General features: G+C 48.7%; 1 protein-coding gene across 1 annotated transcript in view; it reads left to right on the forward strand.

Annotated features, from left to right (window-relative positions):
- Window positions 1–9294: 9294 nt before the first annotated feature.
- Window positions 9295–19343, forward strand: part of LOC310753818 (inositol polyphosphate 5-phosphatase OCRL-like) — a gene marked incomplete at both ends in the record, with an annotated part of 77248 nt that continues 67199 nt past the window's right edge. Inside the window, 1 exon segment of the mRNA XM_083595152.1 lies at window positions 9295–9333. Within this exon segment, the coding sequence (XP_083451278.1) occupies window positions 9295–9333 (39 nt within the window).

Here is a 19343-nt window from a genome sequence, read left to right on the forward strand (position 1 = left end):
TCTGGGTGTGCTCTCTCGAGTCGGGCTCTCCCTCTACTTAGCGGCAGCGGCTGCAGCAAGGTCGGGGCACCCCCCCCCAGCCAGCGGATTGGCTGGCTGGAACTGGCTGGAATGTCCCCGGATTTAATTAATGTCCCCGGATGTAGTCGGGACCTCCGTTGCTGCTTGCTGCCATGGCGTCAGCCATGTTGCAGCGCAGGAAGTCCCCAGGCGTAAATCCGGGGACATTCCGGGGACAAATTTCTGCCGGGGACAGATTGCTGAATCCGGGGACTCTCCCTGGCAACCAGGGACGCCTGGTAAGCCTCCTTCTGGCCTTACCTGAGCAGCAAGTGCAGCTTGTCCTGGATCACCGTGGATCCCTTCAGCTGCCATCAAGCTCCCAGGTGTGGATCTGTTGTCCTGACCTGATTTTTAAATAGAATTCCATTAGCCTTTACATTTTTAACTTTTGACTCTTATCTGCAAACCCGCAGCCCCACCTCCCCACCTTAACACTGGGAGGGCCATGTCCCCGGAATTTGTGAAGACAGGATTCTCAAAAATACCTCTGGCTTGAGGCTCCTGGAGTGTTGCTGGCAACGCCTGGAGTTTCTCTTCAAGCTCCTGGAGATTCACGCGGAATGTTTGAGTTTCCTTAAATACTGTTTCAGCTGCATGCCACACCTCAGCCAAAAGAGCTGCTATCACTCAAAAAAAGTTTAAAAAGTTTTTTTTTTAAATTTCTCATTAGAGAATTCTATATATATATATAAGTACTTTTCCTTCCCCACTCCCCCAGTTTTTCTATTTATTTATTACAATGTTTTTTTTCTTTTCCTTCTCTTTTCTGAACAAACAAACAAACCATTTTCAGTAGGATTTTTTGTGTTTTCTTTTTCTCTCTATCTCTTTTCTCTCTTCCTTATCTTTTCTTTTCCATCTTGTCTTTTGTCTCACACTATAAGTTGAACCACCACAGCGACTTTTGATTTTTAAATAGAATTCCATTAGCCTTTACATTTTTAACTTTTGACTCTTATCTGCAAACTCCCAACCCCACCTCTCCACCTTAACACTGGGAGGGCCATGTCCCCGGAATTTGTGAAGACATGATTCTCAAAAATACCTCTTCCTTGTGGATCCTGGAGTATTTTTGGCAACAGCTGGAGTTTTTCTTCAAGCTCCTGGACCTTCATACGCAATGCTTGATCATCCTTAAGTACTGTTTCCGCCCCCGTCTTAGGGCTATTGGGCGCCTTCTTCAGTATTTCAACATCCTGGAGAGGACAGACACTTCCTGCTAGACATTTACTCCAGACATTTACAGAAGGCACAGAGGCACTGGTTGAAGAAGTTGGGAATGAGCAGACAGTGCTATTGCTGAGAAGGAGCTCCACCCCAGGGTGCTAAAGAGCTCTTTCCCTAGCCTGCAGGTGCCAGAAGGCCAAGCACTCGTGTTGCAGTGGTGGTACTTCAGAGGAGAATGAGAAAAGGCTGCTCTGGATTCTGGGTATATAAATGGCCTTGCCTGAAGCTGTGGATTGTGCTCTGCATTAGCAGAGAGGCTCTACTTAGTTGCAAATGAAGCACATTTCAGTCATTATAGAAACCGGTGTTTCCATACATGCTTGTTCAGGAACTCTGTGAACTAGGCAGCCTCTGTTTCAAACTGGCCCTTTTTCTGGCAGGTTAAACGATTAAAGTTGACTTGATTCACTTCAGCCGCCAACTACCCTTCTAAGCAACCAGAGCAATTACAAATAAAAGGCTCTCCAACCGAGGGACAGGGGATCCCCGCTGCTGTGCTTTACCTCACAGCCCCAAATACAAGCCATCCAGCTGGAGAAAAGGGGGGAGGGGTGTACGCCACAGGAACGGCCAAGAACGCTGTTTTTTGCTCAGCAATGAGACGTTAAAGCAGACATACCTGTGAGGAGAACCTGAGCTTACAGGGTTAAACAGCTCAGAATGTACGCCCTGCCTACTATTGGGAGGGGGGAGATTCTGCGTCATATCCGAGAGTCTCCAGCCTTTGTTCTTTCTCTCTACTTTCGCTTTTGAGGAGAGTGCACGTGTTTTCACGATGCTGTTCGACAATGGATAGTTTCTGCTTAAATAAAACTGCTTTTAGCTGCTAAGATCCTGAGTGGACTTTATTTAAGCACACTGAAGGAAAGCACTTGAGTTTGCAGCTTTCTCTGACCGCTGCTTAACTCTGCGTTTGCTCAGAGCTTCGGAATGTGGCCCTTTGAAGTGCGGAGGCCTGGGCGGTAGCTGCGCAGCCGAAGCGGGCTGGACGCCAGGACTTATCTGAGCAATAAATCTTCTTCAGGTTATGGGCGACAGTTACTGCAATTAGAGGAAGCTTCTTTGAAGCCTGCTTTGAAGTACTGTGTGCTTTAAAAGGCTGTGAAACTTGAGAAGCTGCTGTTTTTTGCTCCCCGTCACTGTGGCTCCCCCTCCCATCTTGTGAGAGAATGTCCAGTGGAGGCACAGGAACAGCCGAAGGCCGTCTCCCGTAGCAACCAGATAAAGGGCTCTTCTTCAAAGCGTGGGAAAGGCAAGCCGAAGGCAGCTGGCAGAGACACTGAACATAAACATTTGGCAGCCTCTATGGCTGCAGTCAAGAGTTGTCAACAGGATGCTGTGCTGGCTTTTGTGATCGACAGTGGAGCGTCCCATCACCTAGTGCCATCTGCAGGATTCCTGGAGAACTGCACCTCTGTATCTTCTGGGAAGACTGTCTGTTTAGCAGATGGGACTCGACACCCACTCACGCAGACTGGCTCACTGTTTTGTTCTTTCTTACAGGATTCAATCCAGGCTTTTGTTGTTCCAGGACTGTCCTGCACATTGCTGTCTGTCAGCGCCCTTCTTGCTGAGAACTACAGAGTGTGTTTTGAGAACAATAAGTGTTCTATTTCTAAGAATGGACAGCAACTAGTCAGTGTTGAATGTAAAGACAGGTTGTTTGTGATAGATGCTTCTTTTGCAGGTACAGGTGACACGGAGGTGGCTCAAGCACAGTGTGCCAACGTTCCAGTTCATGATGCGTGTGCTCACTTATGGCACCGACGCATGGCTCACGTGTCCTGCGGGTCAGTGAAGAAGATCCCAGAGTGTACGCAAGGGTGCAAAATGAAATCATGTGCTAAGTTTCTAGATTGCAGAGCGTGCAAGTCTGCAAAGGTAAAAATGTGCACATACCCTAGGTCTGAGAGGGTGACCACTAGGGCTTTTCAGTTAATTCATGCAGATTTTTGTGGTCCGATGTCTGTGACCAGTATGGGCGGAGCCAAATATGCGCTGGTTCTGATTGATGACCATACACGCAACTCCTGGATCTTCACGATCCAACACAAAAATGAAGCTGCGCCGCTAATCAAAGACTGGATTGCGGCTGTGGAACTGCAGTTTTCCACACGGGTGCAAAACTTTCAGAGCGATCGCGGTGGGGAGTTCACCGGGTCTGCACTGCAAAGTTTCTTCCGCAAAAAGGGGATTCAACACCGATTGTCCTCTCCACACAGTCCCCAACAAAACGGGATTGCGGAAAGACAGAACAGGACTCTAGGGGAGATGTCCGCAGCTCTTTTGTTTGATGCCGGGCTCCCACAGCGCTTTTGGGGGGAGGCTTGGCGAACGGCCAACTTTATTCTGAACAGGTCGTTCAATTCAGTGGTAGGTGACACACCCTACTTCTTGCTGCATGGAAAGAAGCCGAAAGTGCACTACTTCCGCGTTTTTGGCTGTGAGGCTTGGGTCCTCATACCAAAGGCCAAACGCAAGAAAGGTGAACCCAAGTCCCAAAAGATGATTTTCTGTGGGTATGAGCCAGGGACCAAGGGGTGGAGGTTTGCTTATCCGTCAGGGAATCAGTCCAGGATTCAGCTCAGCAACAGTGCTGAATTCTGTGAGCAGAGTGGCTGGGCAAGGATACATGGGAACCCTGACATCCTGTCAGAGAGTCTGCTTGACTCTGCCGATGAAGGAGAGGAAGAGGTTGAACCTGCTACTGAGGCCCAGAGTCCAGACCCAGTGCAGGCAGAGGGGAGAACTTCTCCCAAGGCTGTGAAGATTGAGCAACGCAGTGCTATATCTTCCCCCACAGGTTCGGCTGAGAAGTCCAGAAGGCGCAGTAAGTCAGAGGGGGAGCTCTCTGATGCCAAGGACGTTCTGGCTGGCCCCAGTGGGTCAGAGGGGGTTCCTGAAGTAGTGCTGCGCCGTTCAGCTCGGACGACCAAGGGGAAACCTCCTGAAAGGTTTGCCGTCACTAGCGTGTGGGTCGGAATGGCACAGTGTGAACCCGAGAGTTTTGAGGATGTTCAGAAACTGCCTCAGGAAGAAGCCAGAAAATGGCATGAGGCGATGCAGAAGGAAATGAGCTCAATGGAGTCTCTAGGTGTGTTCTCCCTCACGAAGTTGCCGGTGGGCAAACAGGCCGTGGGTAGCCGCTGGGTTTACCGTCTTAAGCCCACAGCGACAGGAGAACCGCAGTATAAGGCCAGATTAGTGGCGAGAGGATTCACGCAGCGCAGGGGGTTGCATTATACGGAAGTTTATGCTCCCACCTGTAGGAGTGAATCTCTACGTTTGCTCTTGGCCGTTGCTGCACAAAGAGGTTTGCTGGTGCATCATTTTGATGTGGATGTTGCTTACTTGAACTCAGACCTCCAGGAGGATTTGTACATGCTTCCTCCTCCAGGGTTTGAGGGCAATGAGCAAGGTACTGTGTGGAAACTTCACAAGTCAATTTACGGCCTGAAGCAGTCGGCCAGGAATTGGAACTTGTGCCTGAATGAAGCTTTGGAGAAGCTAGGTGTAATGGGAATTGGGGTTGCTTGTGCGTAAATTCCAAACTGCTCCCAGCTGTTGGGGTAGCTAAACCTTTCCCTGATTTGACAGCCCTTACAAGGCGACTGTCTCAGTCACTGGCAGAATCCGTCAGTGGGCGTTCCCTAAACTTCTTCCAACATAAAAGCTGTTTGACGCCAAGTCTCCTCCTAGCCTCCCTGCGCGGAAGTCTCCTGCGCAGAGTGGGCATGGCCAGCGGAGGTCCTGGGCTCTCCCCGCTGGACCCTGTGGAAGGGTCTTGGAGCCCTCTCTCCGAAGACCTTCCCTCCTCCCCTTCTTTCCTGGTGTCACGCCGATTTCCTTCCCCAAGGGAAGTGTTCTCCCTCTCCCTGCTGGTCCCTTCTCCTGCATCGTTGGAGAGCCCTACCTCCACTCTGGGCTCCGATGTCAGTTCCCTGACACTAGGTTTCAGGAAGAGTCTTGCTGACAGTTGCCTGTTCCTTAGAGGATCAGGAGACTCACAGGAACTGGTGTTATTTTACGTTGATGACATCATCCATATTGGAAAGGCAGACAAACAGGTGCAGAAGTTTGCCAAAGAGCTTGGGAAGCGGTTTCAGCTCAAGAACCTGGGTGCAGTAAAGATCTACCTAGGCGTCCAGATAGCGAGAACTGAGGATGGTAGCTTCTTGCTCAGTCAGAAAGGCAAGATTGAGCAGTTGCTTGAGAAGTGCAGAATGTCCGATTGTGCAGGAGTTCAGACACCCATGGAGACGAACTTCGTGAAAGAGAGCCAGCAAGCAGAAAGTGCCGAGTTTGAGAATGCTGAGCTCTTTCAGTCAGCTCTAGGTAGTCTGTTGTATCTGTCCCAATGGAGCAGACCAGACATTGCCTTTGCTACCAACCTGCTAAGTAGGGAAGCGTCAAAGCCCAGTGTGAGTGCTTGGCACGGTATCAAGCGGGTACTGCGCTACCTGCAGCATACCAAAGACTTCTGTCTTAAGCTGCCAGCTGAAGGTGAGCCGAAGCTCACATGCTATGCGGACAGTGACTGGGCAAATTCGCAGGACCGCAAGTCTGTGTCTGGGTTGGTGGTAAAGTTTGGGAAGTCACTAGTTGGGTGGAAGTCCCGGAAGCAAAGTCTCATTGCGCTGTCTTCTACTGAGGCTGAATTCAGCGCACTGTCAGATTTGTGACGGGAACTAGAGTTCTATAGATGCTTGGTGCAAGAGATCAATGGGGATTGTAGCTTGCCCATCACGGTTTGGGAAGACAATCAACCTTGTTTGAAATTGGCTGAATCTGCGCAATTTAAGGCCAGAACCAAGCATCTGGACATACGTTTCCAAAATGTGTGTCAGAGTGTTCAGTCAGGTTTGATTCGGCTGAAGTCTTGTGCCAGTCACAGTAACTTGGCCGATGGATTTACCAAGCCTTTAAGCTTCCAGCGTCATGGGGAGTTTTGTGGTGGTTTGGAGTTGGGGGTAAGTTCTGTACATACTTTCCCCACAGTAGCGCAGGGCGAGAGGGGGTGTGAGGAGAACCTGAGCTTAGAGGGTTAAACAGCTCAGAGTGTACGCCCTGCCTACTATTGGGAGGGGGGAGATTCTGCGTCATATCCGAGAGTCTCCAGCCTTTGTTCTTTCTCTCTACTTTCGCTTTTGAGGAGAGTGCACGTGTTTTCACGATGCTGTTCGACAATGGATAGTTTCTGCTTAAATAAAACTGCTTTTAGCTGCTAAGATCCTGAGTGGACTTTATTTAAGCACACTGAAGGAAAGCACTTGAGTTTGCAGCTTTCTCTGACCACTGCTTAACTCTGCATTTGCTCAGAGCTTCGGAATGTGGCCCTTTGAAGTGCAGAGGCCTGGCCGGTAGCTGCGCAGCCAAAGCTGGCTGGACGCCAGGACTTATCTGAGCAATAAATCTTCTTCAATACCTTCCTCTGGGTCTCTTCTCTCTCGGGTCAGGCTCTCCCTCTACTCAGCGGCAGCGGCTGCAGCAAGGTCGGGGCACCCCCCCCCCAGCCAGCGGATTGGCTGGCTGGAACTGGCTGGAATGTCCCCGGATTTAATTAATGTCCCCGGATGTAGTCGGGACCTCCGATGCTGCTTGCTGCCATGGCGTCAGCCATGTTGCAGCGCAGGAAGTCCCCAGGCGTAAATCCGGGGACATTCCGGGGACAAATTTCTGCCGGGGAGAGATTGCTGAATCCGGGGACTCTCCCTGGCAACCGGGGACGCCTGGTAAGCCTCCTTCTGGTCTTACCTGAGCAGCAAGTGCAGCTTGTTCTGGATCACCGTGGATCCCTTCAGCTGCCATCAAGCTCCCAGGTGTGGATCTGTTGTCCTGACCTGATTTTTAAATAGAATTCCATTAGCCTTTACATTTTTAACTTTTGACTCTTATCTGCAAACCCGCAGCCCCACCTCCCCACCTTAACACTGGGAGGGCCATGTCCCCGGAATTTGTGAAGACAGGATTCTCAAAAATACCTCTGGCTTGCGGCTCCTGGAGTGTTGCTGGCAATGCCTGGAGTTTCTCTTCAAGCTCCTGGACCTTCATAGGCAATGCTTGAGTTTCCTTAAATACTGTTTCAGCTGCATGCCACACCTCAGCCAAAAGAGCTGCTATCATTCAAAAAAAGTTTTAAAAGTTTTTTTTTTTAATTTCTCATTAAAGAATTCTATATATATATAACTACTTTCCCCTTTTTCTATTTACTTATTACAATGGTTTTTTTCTTTTCCTTCTCTTTTCTGAACAAACAAACAAACCATTTTCAGTAGGATTTTTTGTGTTTTCTTTTTCTTTCTTTCTTCTTTTTCTCTCTATCTCTTTTCTCTGTTCCTTATCTGTAATGGTTCTAGGGGTTGGTCGTGCGTAAATCGACGCCACACCTGGCTGGGTTACCTGGGTGAAACCTTTCAGTCCGGACAGCCACTCACCCGTGGCTGTCTCAATCGCTGGCAGAATCCGTCAGTGGGCGTTTCTTGAACTTCTTCCAGCAAAGAAGCTCTTTGACGCCTAGTTGCCGCCTACTCTCCCTGCGCGGAAGCCTTCTGCGCAGGGAGGGTGTGGGCAGCGAAGGACCCGTGCTCTCCCCACTGGTCTCCAGCGAGGAGTCATGGAGCCACCTTGCCGATTCCCCCATCTGCCCCCCTTCTCCACTGGTGCTACGCTGAATTCCTTCCCCAGAAGATGGGCTGATTCTCTCCCTCCCGAGACGCTCTCCGGAACCCCTCTGGAGCCTTCCCTCTCCCTCTGGCTCCGATGGCAATTCCCTGACATTATCTTTTCTATTCCATCTTGTCTCTTGTCTGACACTATAACTTGAACCACCACAGCGACTTTTGATTTTTAAATAGAATTCCATTAGCCTTTACATTTTTAACTTTTGACTCTTATCTGCAAACTCCCAACTCCACCTCCCCACCTTATCACTGGGAGGGCCATGTCCCCGGAATTTGTGAAGACAGGATTCTCAAAAATACCTCTTCCTTGCGGATCCTGGAGTATTTTTGGCAACAGCTGGAGTTTTTCTTCAAGCTCCTGGACCTTCATACACAATGCTTCATCATCCTTAAGTACTGTTTCCGCCCCCGTCTTAGGGCTATTGGGCGCCTTCTTCAGTATTTCAACATCCTGGAGAGGACAGACACTTCCTGCTAGACATTTACTCCAGACATTTACAGAAGGCACAGAGGCACTGGTTGAAGAAGTTGGGAATGAGCAGACAGTGCTATTGCTGAGAAGGAGCTCCACCCCAGGGTGCTAAAGAGCTCTTTCCCTAGCCTGCAGGTGCCAGAAGGCCAAGCGCTGGTGTTGCAGTGGTGGTACTTCAGAGGAGTATGAGAAAAGGCTGCTCTGGATTCTGGGTATATAAATGGCCTTGCCTGAAGCTGTGGATTGTGCTCTGCATTAGCAGAGAGGCTCTACTTAGTTGCAAATGAAGCACATTTCAGTCATTATAGAAACCGGTGTTTCCATGCATGCTTGTTCAGGAACTCTGTGAACTAGACAGCCGCTGTTTTAAACTGGCCCTTTTTCTGGCAGGTTAAACGATTAAAGTTGACTTGATTCACTTCATCCGCCAACTACCCTTCTAAGCAACCAGAGCAATTACAAATAAAAGGATCTCCAACCGTGCACTATCCCTTTCTGCAAGCGAGCTCTCCCACAAAGTGGGGGGGGGACAGGGGATCCCCACTGCTGTGCTTTGCCTCAACGCCCCAAAGACAAGCCGTCCAGCTGGAGAAAAGGGGGGAGGGGTGTACACCACAGGAACGGCCAAGAACGCTGTTTTTTGCTCAGCAATGAGGCGTTAAAGTAGACATACCTTCCTCTGGGTGTGCTCTCTCGAGTTGGGCTCTCCCTCTACTCAGCGGCGGCGGCTGCAGCAAGGTCGGGGCACCCCCCCCCCAGCCAGCGGATTGGCTGGCTGGAACTGGCTGGAATGTCCCCGAATTTAATTAATGTCCCTGGATGTAGTCGGGACCTCCGATGCTGCTTGCTGCCATGGCGTCAGCCATGTTGCAGAGCAGGAAGTCCACAGGCGTAAATCCGGAGACATTCCGGGGACAAATTTCTGCCGGGAAAAATTGCTGAATCCGGGGACTCTCCCTGGCAACCGGGGACGCCTGCTAAGCCTCCTTCTGGCCTTACCTGAGCAGCAAGTGCAGCTTGTCCTGGATCACCGTGGATCCCTTCAGCTGCCATCAAGCTCCCAGGTGTGGATCTGTTGTCCTGACCTGATTTTTAAATAGAATTCCATTAGCCTTTACATTTTTAACTTTTGACTCTTATCTGCAAACCCGCAGCCCCACCTCCCCACCTTAACACTGGGAGGGCCATGTCCCCGGAATTTGTGAAGACAGGATTCTCAAAAATACCTCTGGCTTGCGGCTCCTGGAGTGTTGCTGGCAACGCCTGGAGTTTCTCTTCAAGCTCCTGGACCTTCATAGGCAATGCTTGAGTTTCCTTAAATACTGTTTCAGCTGCATGCCACACCTCAGCCAAAAGAGTTGCTATCACTCAAAAAAAGTTTTAAAAGTTTTTTTAAAAAATTTCTCATTAAAGAATTCTATATATATATAACTACTATTCCATCCCCACTCCCCCCCTTTTTCTATTTACTTATTACAATGGTTTTTTTCTTTTCCTTCTCTTTTCTGAACAAACAAACAAACCATTTTCAGTAGGATTTTTTGTGTTTTCTTTTTCTTTCTTTCTTCTTTTTCTCTCTATCTCTTTTCTCTCTTCCTTATCTTTCCTTTTCCATCTTGTCTTTTGTCTGACACTATAACTTGAACCACCATAGCGACTTTTGATTTTTAAATAGAATTCCATTCGCCTTTATATTTTAAACTTTTGACTTTTACATTTTTAACTTTTAACTTTTGACAAGCTCCCAGGTGTGGATCTGTTGTCCTGACCTGAATACAAAAGAAGTGATTTTACATCTCCATTCTAACACGAAACGAAAGCCCAGAGCCTGGCTTCATGCTCCCCCTCATCTGGAATATGGTCACTTCCAGCCCCCTCCCAGCCCAAGGATCTCCTTGTAGAGGACTGCTTGTATGACAGAGAGGTTTTCTGTGGAGTGCTGCCTCCCTCTGCTGGTGCAAGCTGTTTCTCCAGCAGAAAAATGCTTCCTGGTAGATTGGAAGTGGCCACCCCTCTTTCCTGAACCCATTCCATATGCATCCCGACCCCAACTATCAGGATTTGCCATCTGGCCTGACTCTACAGTGCTGCTGATACACAAGATAGGCAATAGCCTGCCACTCACTAACCTAACTGCAGCCTTGCAGGAAAAGAATATAAGAGCAGCCAGAGATTTTGTAGTCCAGCCTATTCACATAAGCAGACCAGTCCCCTGCAGCGCACACCCTCCTACTCAAAACCAAGTCAGCTCACCGCCATAAACTGGGCCTCTTTCTCCTGCTTCACTTCTGAGATATTTCAGGGCAGGCTGGATTAAAGTCGGCTCACATTCCTGGCAAGGCTGTTTTCGTCCACGGAGTTTGTTCTATGAGACACATGAGCCAAATAGCCGAGGAGACAGTTTTTTAGCTGCCTGTCATTCATACACTTTATACTGAAAGGATTTCAGGGGCAGATGCTCTTTTTCTGCATGGAGGGTGGGGGTTTCCAAAGGGGCACTATTCAGACCTGCATTCATGGCTTATGAGTCGTCGCCATGTGACAACTGCACATCATGCTGATGTGTTGAAGGGCTGATGTTGCACTTCCAGGTAGAAGAGCTCGTTGGCATTATTTTAGGCTCTCTGTCAATTGACTTTGTGACATGATGGGGGGGGGGAGTTCTTATTTTTAGAGTATTTACCTGCAACCTATTATGTGGGAATCTCAAGGTACTTTACAACTAGGTCTGAAAATAGGCAAACATTGAAATGCAGCAGAATAAACAGGCCTACAGTAAAAAAATATCTTTCAAAGCCCATATTGGCTGGCAGCAGCATCCCCCCAAATCCATGATGGATAAACACTTTCCCCACATGGAGCAGAATTGCACCCATGTTGGCAAAGGCCTCCTTTCTAGAAGGGGGAGCAGAGGCTGCCCCCACCCACTGCTCTCTTCTCCCAGGCATCTGAAGAGACAAACAGCTCCCCTTCTCTACCTGGCTCCATCTCTCACCAGGCCCAAGCAGTATGGCCAGGGGTCAGGGATGGGGGCAGTTGTCCAAACCAGCTGGAGAGACTCAAGGAGGCATTACAGCCTCAAAGCCCTTTCCCTACCTCTCAATCTGGACTTACCTGGCCTTGCCCCTGGCCGCCTTTAGCCAGATCAGCTGTGCTCGGAGCTGGGACAGACCCCTCTGGAGACTTAGAGGTAGAGGAAACAGCCTGGGTCCCCGCAAAGGTGATCACACTTTTCCTACTCCCAGACTGCAGGCTAGAGAATGTCGCTGCACGCTGGTGACCCGTTCCCTGGGTGGTGCACTGGGAAGAAGAAACCTCATCCAGTGATGGGAGGGAAGCACTTTGGCCAGTGCCATGGGGCCTTTCTTCGGAAAGCTGCTCGGGGACCTGCAATGGAGCACTGCCCAAGGAGGAGGAAATGTGGGAGGCCTGCTGGGAAGGCTGCTGGGACCCCGACTCTTCCTGGCTAAGGGAAGCAGCTCTTCCAGTGGTATCTCTGGGAACAGAGGGCATCAAAGTGAGCTGGCAATGAGAAGGCTCAGCCAGGTGGGAGCCGGAGGTCTCTGGGGTCGCACCCAGGGATTCGTTGGGCGAACTTTTCTTCTCCATTCTGTGGACACGAAGGCAAGTCTTCTGACCACTGTACCAGCTGGTTTCAAAGGCTATTTTTTATGAAAGCTTGAAAAACAAAGAAAACACAGTGTCAGATAGCAAGCATTTTGAAAACATAAAAATGAAAAGAAACAGAAGACGAAAAGCTTTCTTCTTTGTTGCAAAGTAATGCCCAAGAATAAGCCCAGAGTAGGTAGGCCTTTTTACTCCTGGGGAAATCACCGGCAATTTCATGCCAAATGCAGCAGAGGGAAGGGGCACAGGAGCTGCTATGAAACAGACGATCCTCAAATCACAGCTGTTTGATGCAGGGATGGAATCAATCCTTTTGCTTCAGTAAAAACCTCAAGGGTCGTAGGTTGTGCTTAAATGAAGTGGATGGTGTTACAAAGGATCTCAAAATGAAAGACCGTTTTTTGATTTGAAAACTGTTGAATAATCTTTACCTATCCTGGGAACAGTACATGAAGAACTACATGAAGATGATGTACAGATGGTATACAACACCAGTGCAGTTAGGGAAAATGTTCAAAACTAGTTCAAATATATGTTGGAAGTGTAAGGAAAAGGAGGGAATATTTTATCATATGTGGTGGGAGTGTAAGGTAATTAAAACATTTTGGGAAATGATATACAATGAATTGAAGAAAATACCCCATTTAACATTTGTTTAAAAACCCGAGGCATTTTTGTTGGGGATTGTAGGGAAAGATCTGCCAAAAAAGTTGAAAAACATCTTCATGTATGCGACAACGGCCGCGAGAGTTCTGGTTGCACAAGGATGGAAGACTGAAGAAACCCCAACTAAAGAATCATGACGAGAAAAGTTGATGGACTATGCAGAAGTGGCAAAATTGACATATAAGCTACAGGACAAGGATAACTGTGACTTTAAGGATGAATGGGAACCTTTTACAAAGTCTCTGAAGACGCAACAAAGTGAATTGGACTCCTTGGCAGGTTTTGAATAAACATCCACAATTTTTTTTTACTGATAATAATCAGCTCTACAGTTTGAGGATCTATACAACTTTGTAACATGCAGAAAACAGCAATATTAGAGAAATCAAAGACTGGAACTGAGGGAAGTTGGGAGGTGGAGTGGGGGGGTGGGTTCTGGGGGGGAGGGGGAAGGGGGAGGGAGGAAAAATGGGGGGGGGGACTAAGGATATGTTTTTGGATAATATGTCTTGTTATAACTTTGAATATATATATATTTTTAATATCCTGGGAACAGTACACCGCAGTGGTGGGCAGTTCCACAGACCCTCCTCCTCTGCTCAAAATGCATACAGACCCATCTTTGCGCGGGGAAGATCCAGACAAAAGGAGTCTGTTTTCAAAGTACCCGCGGAGGGGTTTCCATCCTCTTGCCTCCCCCGCCCCCCGATCACTGTTTCACTCCGGAAGGCGTCTCAGACCTGGGTGGAGCAGCCACAAATGACAGGCAAAGAGACAAGGTCCTGCCCAGATTCAGGCTTCCTCATGATCGTGTGGAATCTGTACACGTTTCTGTTGGCGCTTCCACTAGTGATTTATCTGTACAATATCGGACTTCATTTCAGCCGACCACATCCTTCCTCTTCCCCCGACAGCATACTAGAGTTCATACGGATTTCAAAGCATGCTTTGGGAACTTGTATGCTTAGCTTTAAACTCCACAAAATTAGCCTATGGCTAGGATGCTATTTATCAAAGTCTGTGTCCATTAAGATATGGTCAGATACAAGTATGCTTTCCCCCTTGTTATACAATTATTATTTTTAAAATTGCATTCAACCATTTACTATTTAAACAGCTTATACACCACTTGACTATAATCATCTCTGAAGTGACACACGAGAAATACATTGCCGAAAAAGTTAACATTGAAGACATCAGACTTCCGTTACAAAGACCTGCTGGCATAAAAAAAGGATTCGGTAGGTGCTGGGTGCTCTGCCTGATGCTCTCAACTGACAAGATGTAGGTGTGGTTGAATCAAATGGGAACAGTGACCACAGTGCTATCAAATTCAACATACACAGTATGGAAGTGGACAATTGCTAAGGAAATCCAGAACAGTCACATTTGACTTCAAAAGAGGAGACTTCCTCAAAATGAGGGATTGGGTAAAAAGGCAGTTGAAGGGGGAAAGTCAAGGATGGTGAGCCCTTCTGTGCTCCAGAGGGCCTGGGTGGCCTCATTCCCCTCTTGTTCTGAGCACTGCAGAGGGAGGCAAACATGTCCTTCCTGGGGGCTGGTCCCTCCCCGCCCTGTTCCTGGAGGGCAGCAGGAGGAGGGGGCTGCTGCAGCTGCCTCCTTTGGGGGCATGGCTCACCTTGCCTGCTCCTGCCCTCCTCCAACACACACAACCTTACCTGCCTCAGCCATCCATGGGGGCTTGAGAGTGTGTGAGCAGACTTTGTCATGGGAGGAGGCAGGCCTTGCAGAGGAGGAATGCTGGGGGCAGGCATTCAAACTCAGCCCTGAAGCTCACTGGGTGACCCTGGGCCAGGCACTCACGCTCAGCCTAACCTACCTCAAAGGGTTGTTGTGAGGATAAAATGGGGGGGGGGGAGAACTCTGCACACCAACTGGACCTCCTTGCAGGAAATGGGGGCTATAAATGTAATTGTGTTATTTGTACCCCACCCACCTCACTGGGTTTCCCCAGCCTCTCTGAGCGGCTTCCAACACATATTAAAACAACAAACATTCAAAGCCCCCCTATAAAGGGCTGCCTTCCAGAGGTTTGATAGTTGCTCATCTCCTTGTCACCTGTAGGGAGGGCGTTCCACAGAGAGGCTGCCACCACCGAGAAGGCCCTCCCTCTGCCTGGTTCCCTGCAACCTCGCTTCTCGCGGGGAGGGAACCACCAGAAGACCCTCGGAGGAGGACCTCCGGGCTGAAGGATGGGGGTGGAGATGCTCCTTCAGGTATACTGCGCTGAGCTTCCTGACCTAACATTTGCCTCGCTTAACATAATTAATTAGTAAGTGAAGTTTTCCTCTTCCATTCAAGCAGTACAGGAAGTAAGAACGTGCAAAAAGGAGTACTACTTCTAGAATTCCCAGCTCCTGACATAAAACAGCACAAAGGTTGCCTTTTCTTGACCATCAATCACCTGCGCAAAGTCCCTACACCACCCCCTATTGTGCTTCAATACAGCCCCATCGGTCAGGCCGGACACTGAGGTCCAGCGCTGAGGGCCTTCTGGTGGTTCCCTCATTGCGAGAAGCGAAGTTACAGGGAACCAGGCAGAGGGCTTCTCGGTAGTGGCGCCCGCCCTGTGGAATGCCCTCCCACCAGATGCCAAAGAAATAAACAAGTATACGACATTTAGAAGACACCTGAAGGCTGCCCTGTTTCGGGAAGCTTTTAATGACTGATGTTTTAATGTATTTTTAATCTTTTGCTGGAAGCCGCCCAGAGTGGCTAGGGAAACCCAGCCAGATGGGCCGGGTAGAAATAATTAAAAAATATAATTATTAAATTATTATACGCGTTAGAAACAGAATTTGAAGGGGCAGTCTTTTCTGGCATTGCCAAATGAAGCTGCTGACCCATTTCTAAGTCCTAAAATCCACAATTTCTCTGAATGCCTGAAAAACCCAGTGGTGCAGGACCTCCTAGCATGCCATCTGCTGGGGAACATTTCCTAGCACTTGGCTGGGAGCTGCTGCAGCGCTATAGTCAGGAAAGGCTTTCTGTATATCGGTAAGTCCCAACAGTTGAATAGGAACCTTCAAAAACAATGTATGTATTTGTATCTCATATGTTTTAAGCTATTTCACATGTCCACCAAGCACGAGAAACTGTCCCTTCATCTTCTTGACATTTCCAACAAATATTTGGTATGTTTACATGTATTCTAAATAACTTCTCGGGAGTTAGATGCCAACAATACTGAAATATATATATATTTAAAAGTCTATTTTAAGTCATAACTCAATTATTATTTTAACTCTTTAGTCCACATATGTTACCACTATTCCAACGGTACAATATAACCAAAAAAAGAGAAAATCTTGCCCCTTTAATCATGCACTTTTTAATCTGTTCCTCTTCCATTTAGGATTTCAACAAAAGTTTGTACATTTTTGATATCACATGATGTGCACAATTGTATCTCAAAACCCGTCTTCCACTCTTCCGTACCCCAAGTCTTCATTTCCAACTAGAATCTCTCAATCAATCAATCAATCATTTATTTGTATGTTGCCTTTCCAAATTTCAAACCATGTGCAAGGCAGCTTACAAAAAAATTAAAATATTACATAACTGCAAACATAACAAAACTAGTCGTAAACAATGAACAAAATATCAAAAAGTACACAACGAAATTGAAAAAAAATCCACATAAATAATAAGATTCCATGGAAATCATATAATCCAAACTAAAGAGATAAAAAATTATCATCAGCAACAGCAAACCCCCCCCCCCCGGAAAAAGAACCCATAAACAACACCCCAACCCTCTTTTATTAAGTGTAAAAGAGAAACCCCTTGTTTAAATTTTACAATCTCCCCGTTTCCACTTTAAGAACTCTCAGTAGATTAACCATTTCTCTTTATCCGTCACCCTTTTGTCTATAAAAAGGGTCTTCTGGTGAAACAGAGCCTTTGTGTATAAACTAACTTTATATCTATTTTCAGATTCTTAATACGCCACACACGTCTAATACAGTGGTTCTCAAGGTGCGCATTTACTCTGATTTGATCTACCACAAATATCCAAGCCATCTAACCCTGAAATCCTAACCTTCTAATTCCAAGTCTCTTCTTTCTCAATATCCCCCATTCCGTTAACCGCACCAAGCAACAAGCTGTAAAATGCAAGTTTAAAACGCAAGCTTTCCTTTGCATCTCGCAGAACTTTAAATGTAATTCGTGGTTTTTTCACCTGTCCTCCAAACTTCGGTCTTTTTGCCATCCTTTAAATGGGAAATCAGTAGTCGAGCCATACTTTTTGGTAAAATGTTCGTCTGGATCCCGGAAGTCCTACCTGAGAAGAACAATAGGAGTGTCCGCTAGCGCCAGCCACTTCTCCTTCTGCAAGCAGCGCCACCCGAATTCCCGCCTGGGATGAGCCGCTAAACTCAGCCGCCGGAGAACGACTGGGGCGGGCGGCAAGTGGGAGGGGGAAGTTGTGTGCTTCTGTCCCGTCAGAAAAGTGCTGGTCCTCCCCGGAGGCAGCCTGCTTGCAGAAAAGGGGGCTGGGCTGCCTCAAAGCCCGTCAAGGCCACAGGCTGCTAGCATGACTCATCCCGGCTTTATCATCTGAGGGGAAAGGGTGCGTGGTCTTAAATGCTGGCCTTGGCAACTTGGCTGGGCCAGCTTAGCCTCCCTCACAGAAGGTTGTTCTGAAGATACACTCAGGAAAACACCCGAGGCATGAAGAAGAAGAACGAGGAGAGTCTGGAAAGGGGGGTGGGGAGCGCTCCCACCCCAGCCGCTCCAGGATGGGAAGTGCGTCCCAGGGGAAGCGGGATTCAGGCGGAGGAGGACGTCGGGTTGGGTGGGGGTTGCCAGGAGCAGCACAATGTCCTTCGAACCCCTGGCTTCCACTCTCCAGGCAGGCACCCAATGTGGCCAGCTGGCACTCCAGCCTTGGCGTGCAGATCCCGGGTTCAGCCCCAGATCTCTGGAGCGGAAAGGCTCTTGGGCGTGAATATGAAAGGCAGCATCTGTCAGAATAGGTCATACTGAGCCAGTACAGATGAACGTGACTATTGGTTCGCTTCCTCTGCTATCTGCCTTTTTGGGCACCTCAGAGGTGGCAGAGAGAGGCAGGGGAGAGACTCCGGCCTCTACAGAAGGCTGCACCCCTTTCCTCCATGTCCCCACCCCAACTCTTAGGACCAGAAGCAAGAGACAGCTTTGCTGAGCACGTGCCCCTTCCCAGGGAGATGCAACTCTGCACTACTGTTCCCTGAATTGCTTGCGAAGCCATACTCCAGGCTCCAGGCTCTTATTGTCACAGCCCTGCAGGATCAGACCAAGGCCCATCTAGTCCAGCTCTCAGCAGCCCAGCAGATGTCCAAGGGAAGCCCCAAGCAGACTCCAAATGCAGCCCCACTCTCCCCACTGGGGACACCCGCAACTGGTAAGCAGAGGTAGAGTGCCTCTGCGGCTGGAGGTGCAACATGGTCTAACCCTCCATGAATTTGACGAATCCTTTCTTAAAGCCATCCCCGTCAGTGCCTCTGGAAGGAGGAAATTTCAGTGTCACTAGGCACTCTGTGTCTGGCCTGAATCTGCCATCATTCCGCTTTCTTAAAGAGATCCAGGTTCTGATATTATGAGGAGGAAACATCGCTCTGCACCTTTCCCACATCATGCATACTTCTATGATGTCCCCACTTTCCCCCCCCCCCTCGCAAAGCCCCAAAGCCTCCTACATTGTAAGCCTTCCTTACAGGGGAATCATCAGAACCACCTGTGCTGCAGAGCTTCTGGCTGCAGGCGACTCATGGAGATTTGCATTGACTGCTGCAATGCACCCCTAATGATTCAGATTGTATCATTATAGTGTCATTGTGTTGATTTGTTATTGATATATTAAAGGGGCCTGGGACTTGCCTGTCCATTCCCAACAGCAAGGGCCCCTCGCCAGTTGGCTTGCTTCCTCTGAGGCCGCCTCAGCTCCTGGCAGCCCACACCCCCTGGCCAGCCCCAGAGGCACCATTCTCTGGGGGAGAACAGCTGGGCAAGCCTTGGGGAGGCAGAGATGGCATCCGAGGAGGGAGGGAAGGAAAGAGGGACAGAGGCCAGTGTCTCCCGCGGCACCCCGACCATCATTCAAGGCACCCCAGCTGCCACAGCACACTGCTTGAAAACCACTGCAGAACTGGGATGGGAAAGGTTTCTAGTCCAACTAACTGGTCTGGAGAAGAGGAAAGGCAGCCATGCTTGCTCCTTTGTCTTCTCCGAGGAGACTTCCAGCCTGACTTCTCATCTTGAGGCCCCAGCGAGAAGTGGGAAGAGGAGGAGGAGGAGGAGGAAGCATCCCCAGAAGAAGTGTGCTCCCCACCAGTAGGTGCTTCCACCCCCCACTCCTAAATCTGCTTCCAACAGATACTGGGGGGGGGGGGGCATCCTGCACCATCTGGTGTTAGGAGAATTAGAAGGTCTAAGATATAAACACATACATAAATACCGTAAGTAGTTCTCATCACAAAAGAATATGCAGGTAAACCCATGAACAGACAGGTAAACCCATCAACAGGTTTCCTGCCAGACAGGAGTCTGCTGTAGGCCGCCCCTTCTGTGATTTATGTATCGTTTTTCGCTGTATCGAATCGTAT

The sequence above is a fragment of the Podarcis filfolensis genome, assembly GCF_964270895.1.
Source record: "Podarcis filfolensis genome assembly, chromosome: W".
Lineage (NCBI taxonomy): Eukaryota > Metazoa > Chordata > Lepidosauria > Squamata > Lacertidae > Podarcis > Podarcis filfolensis.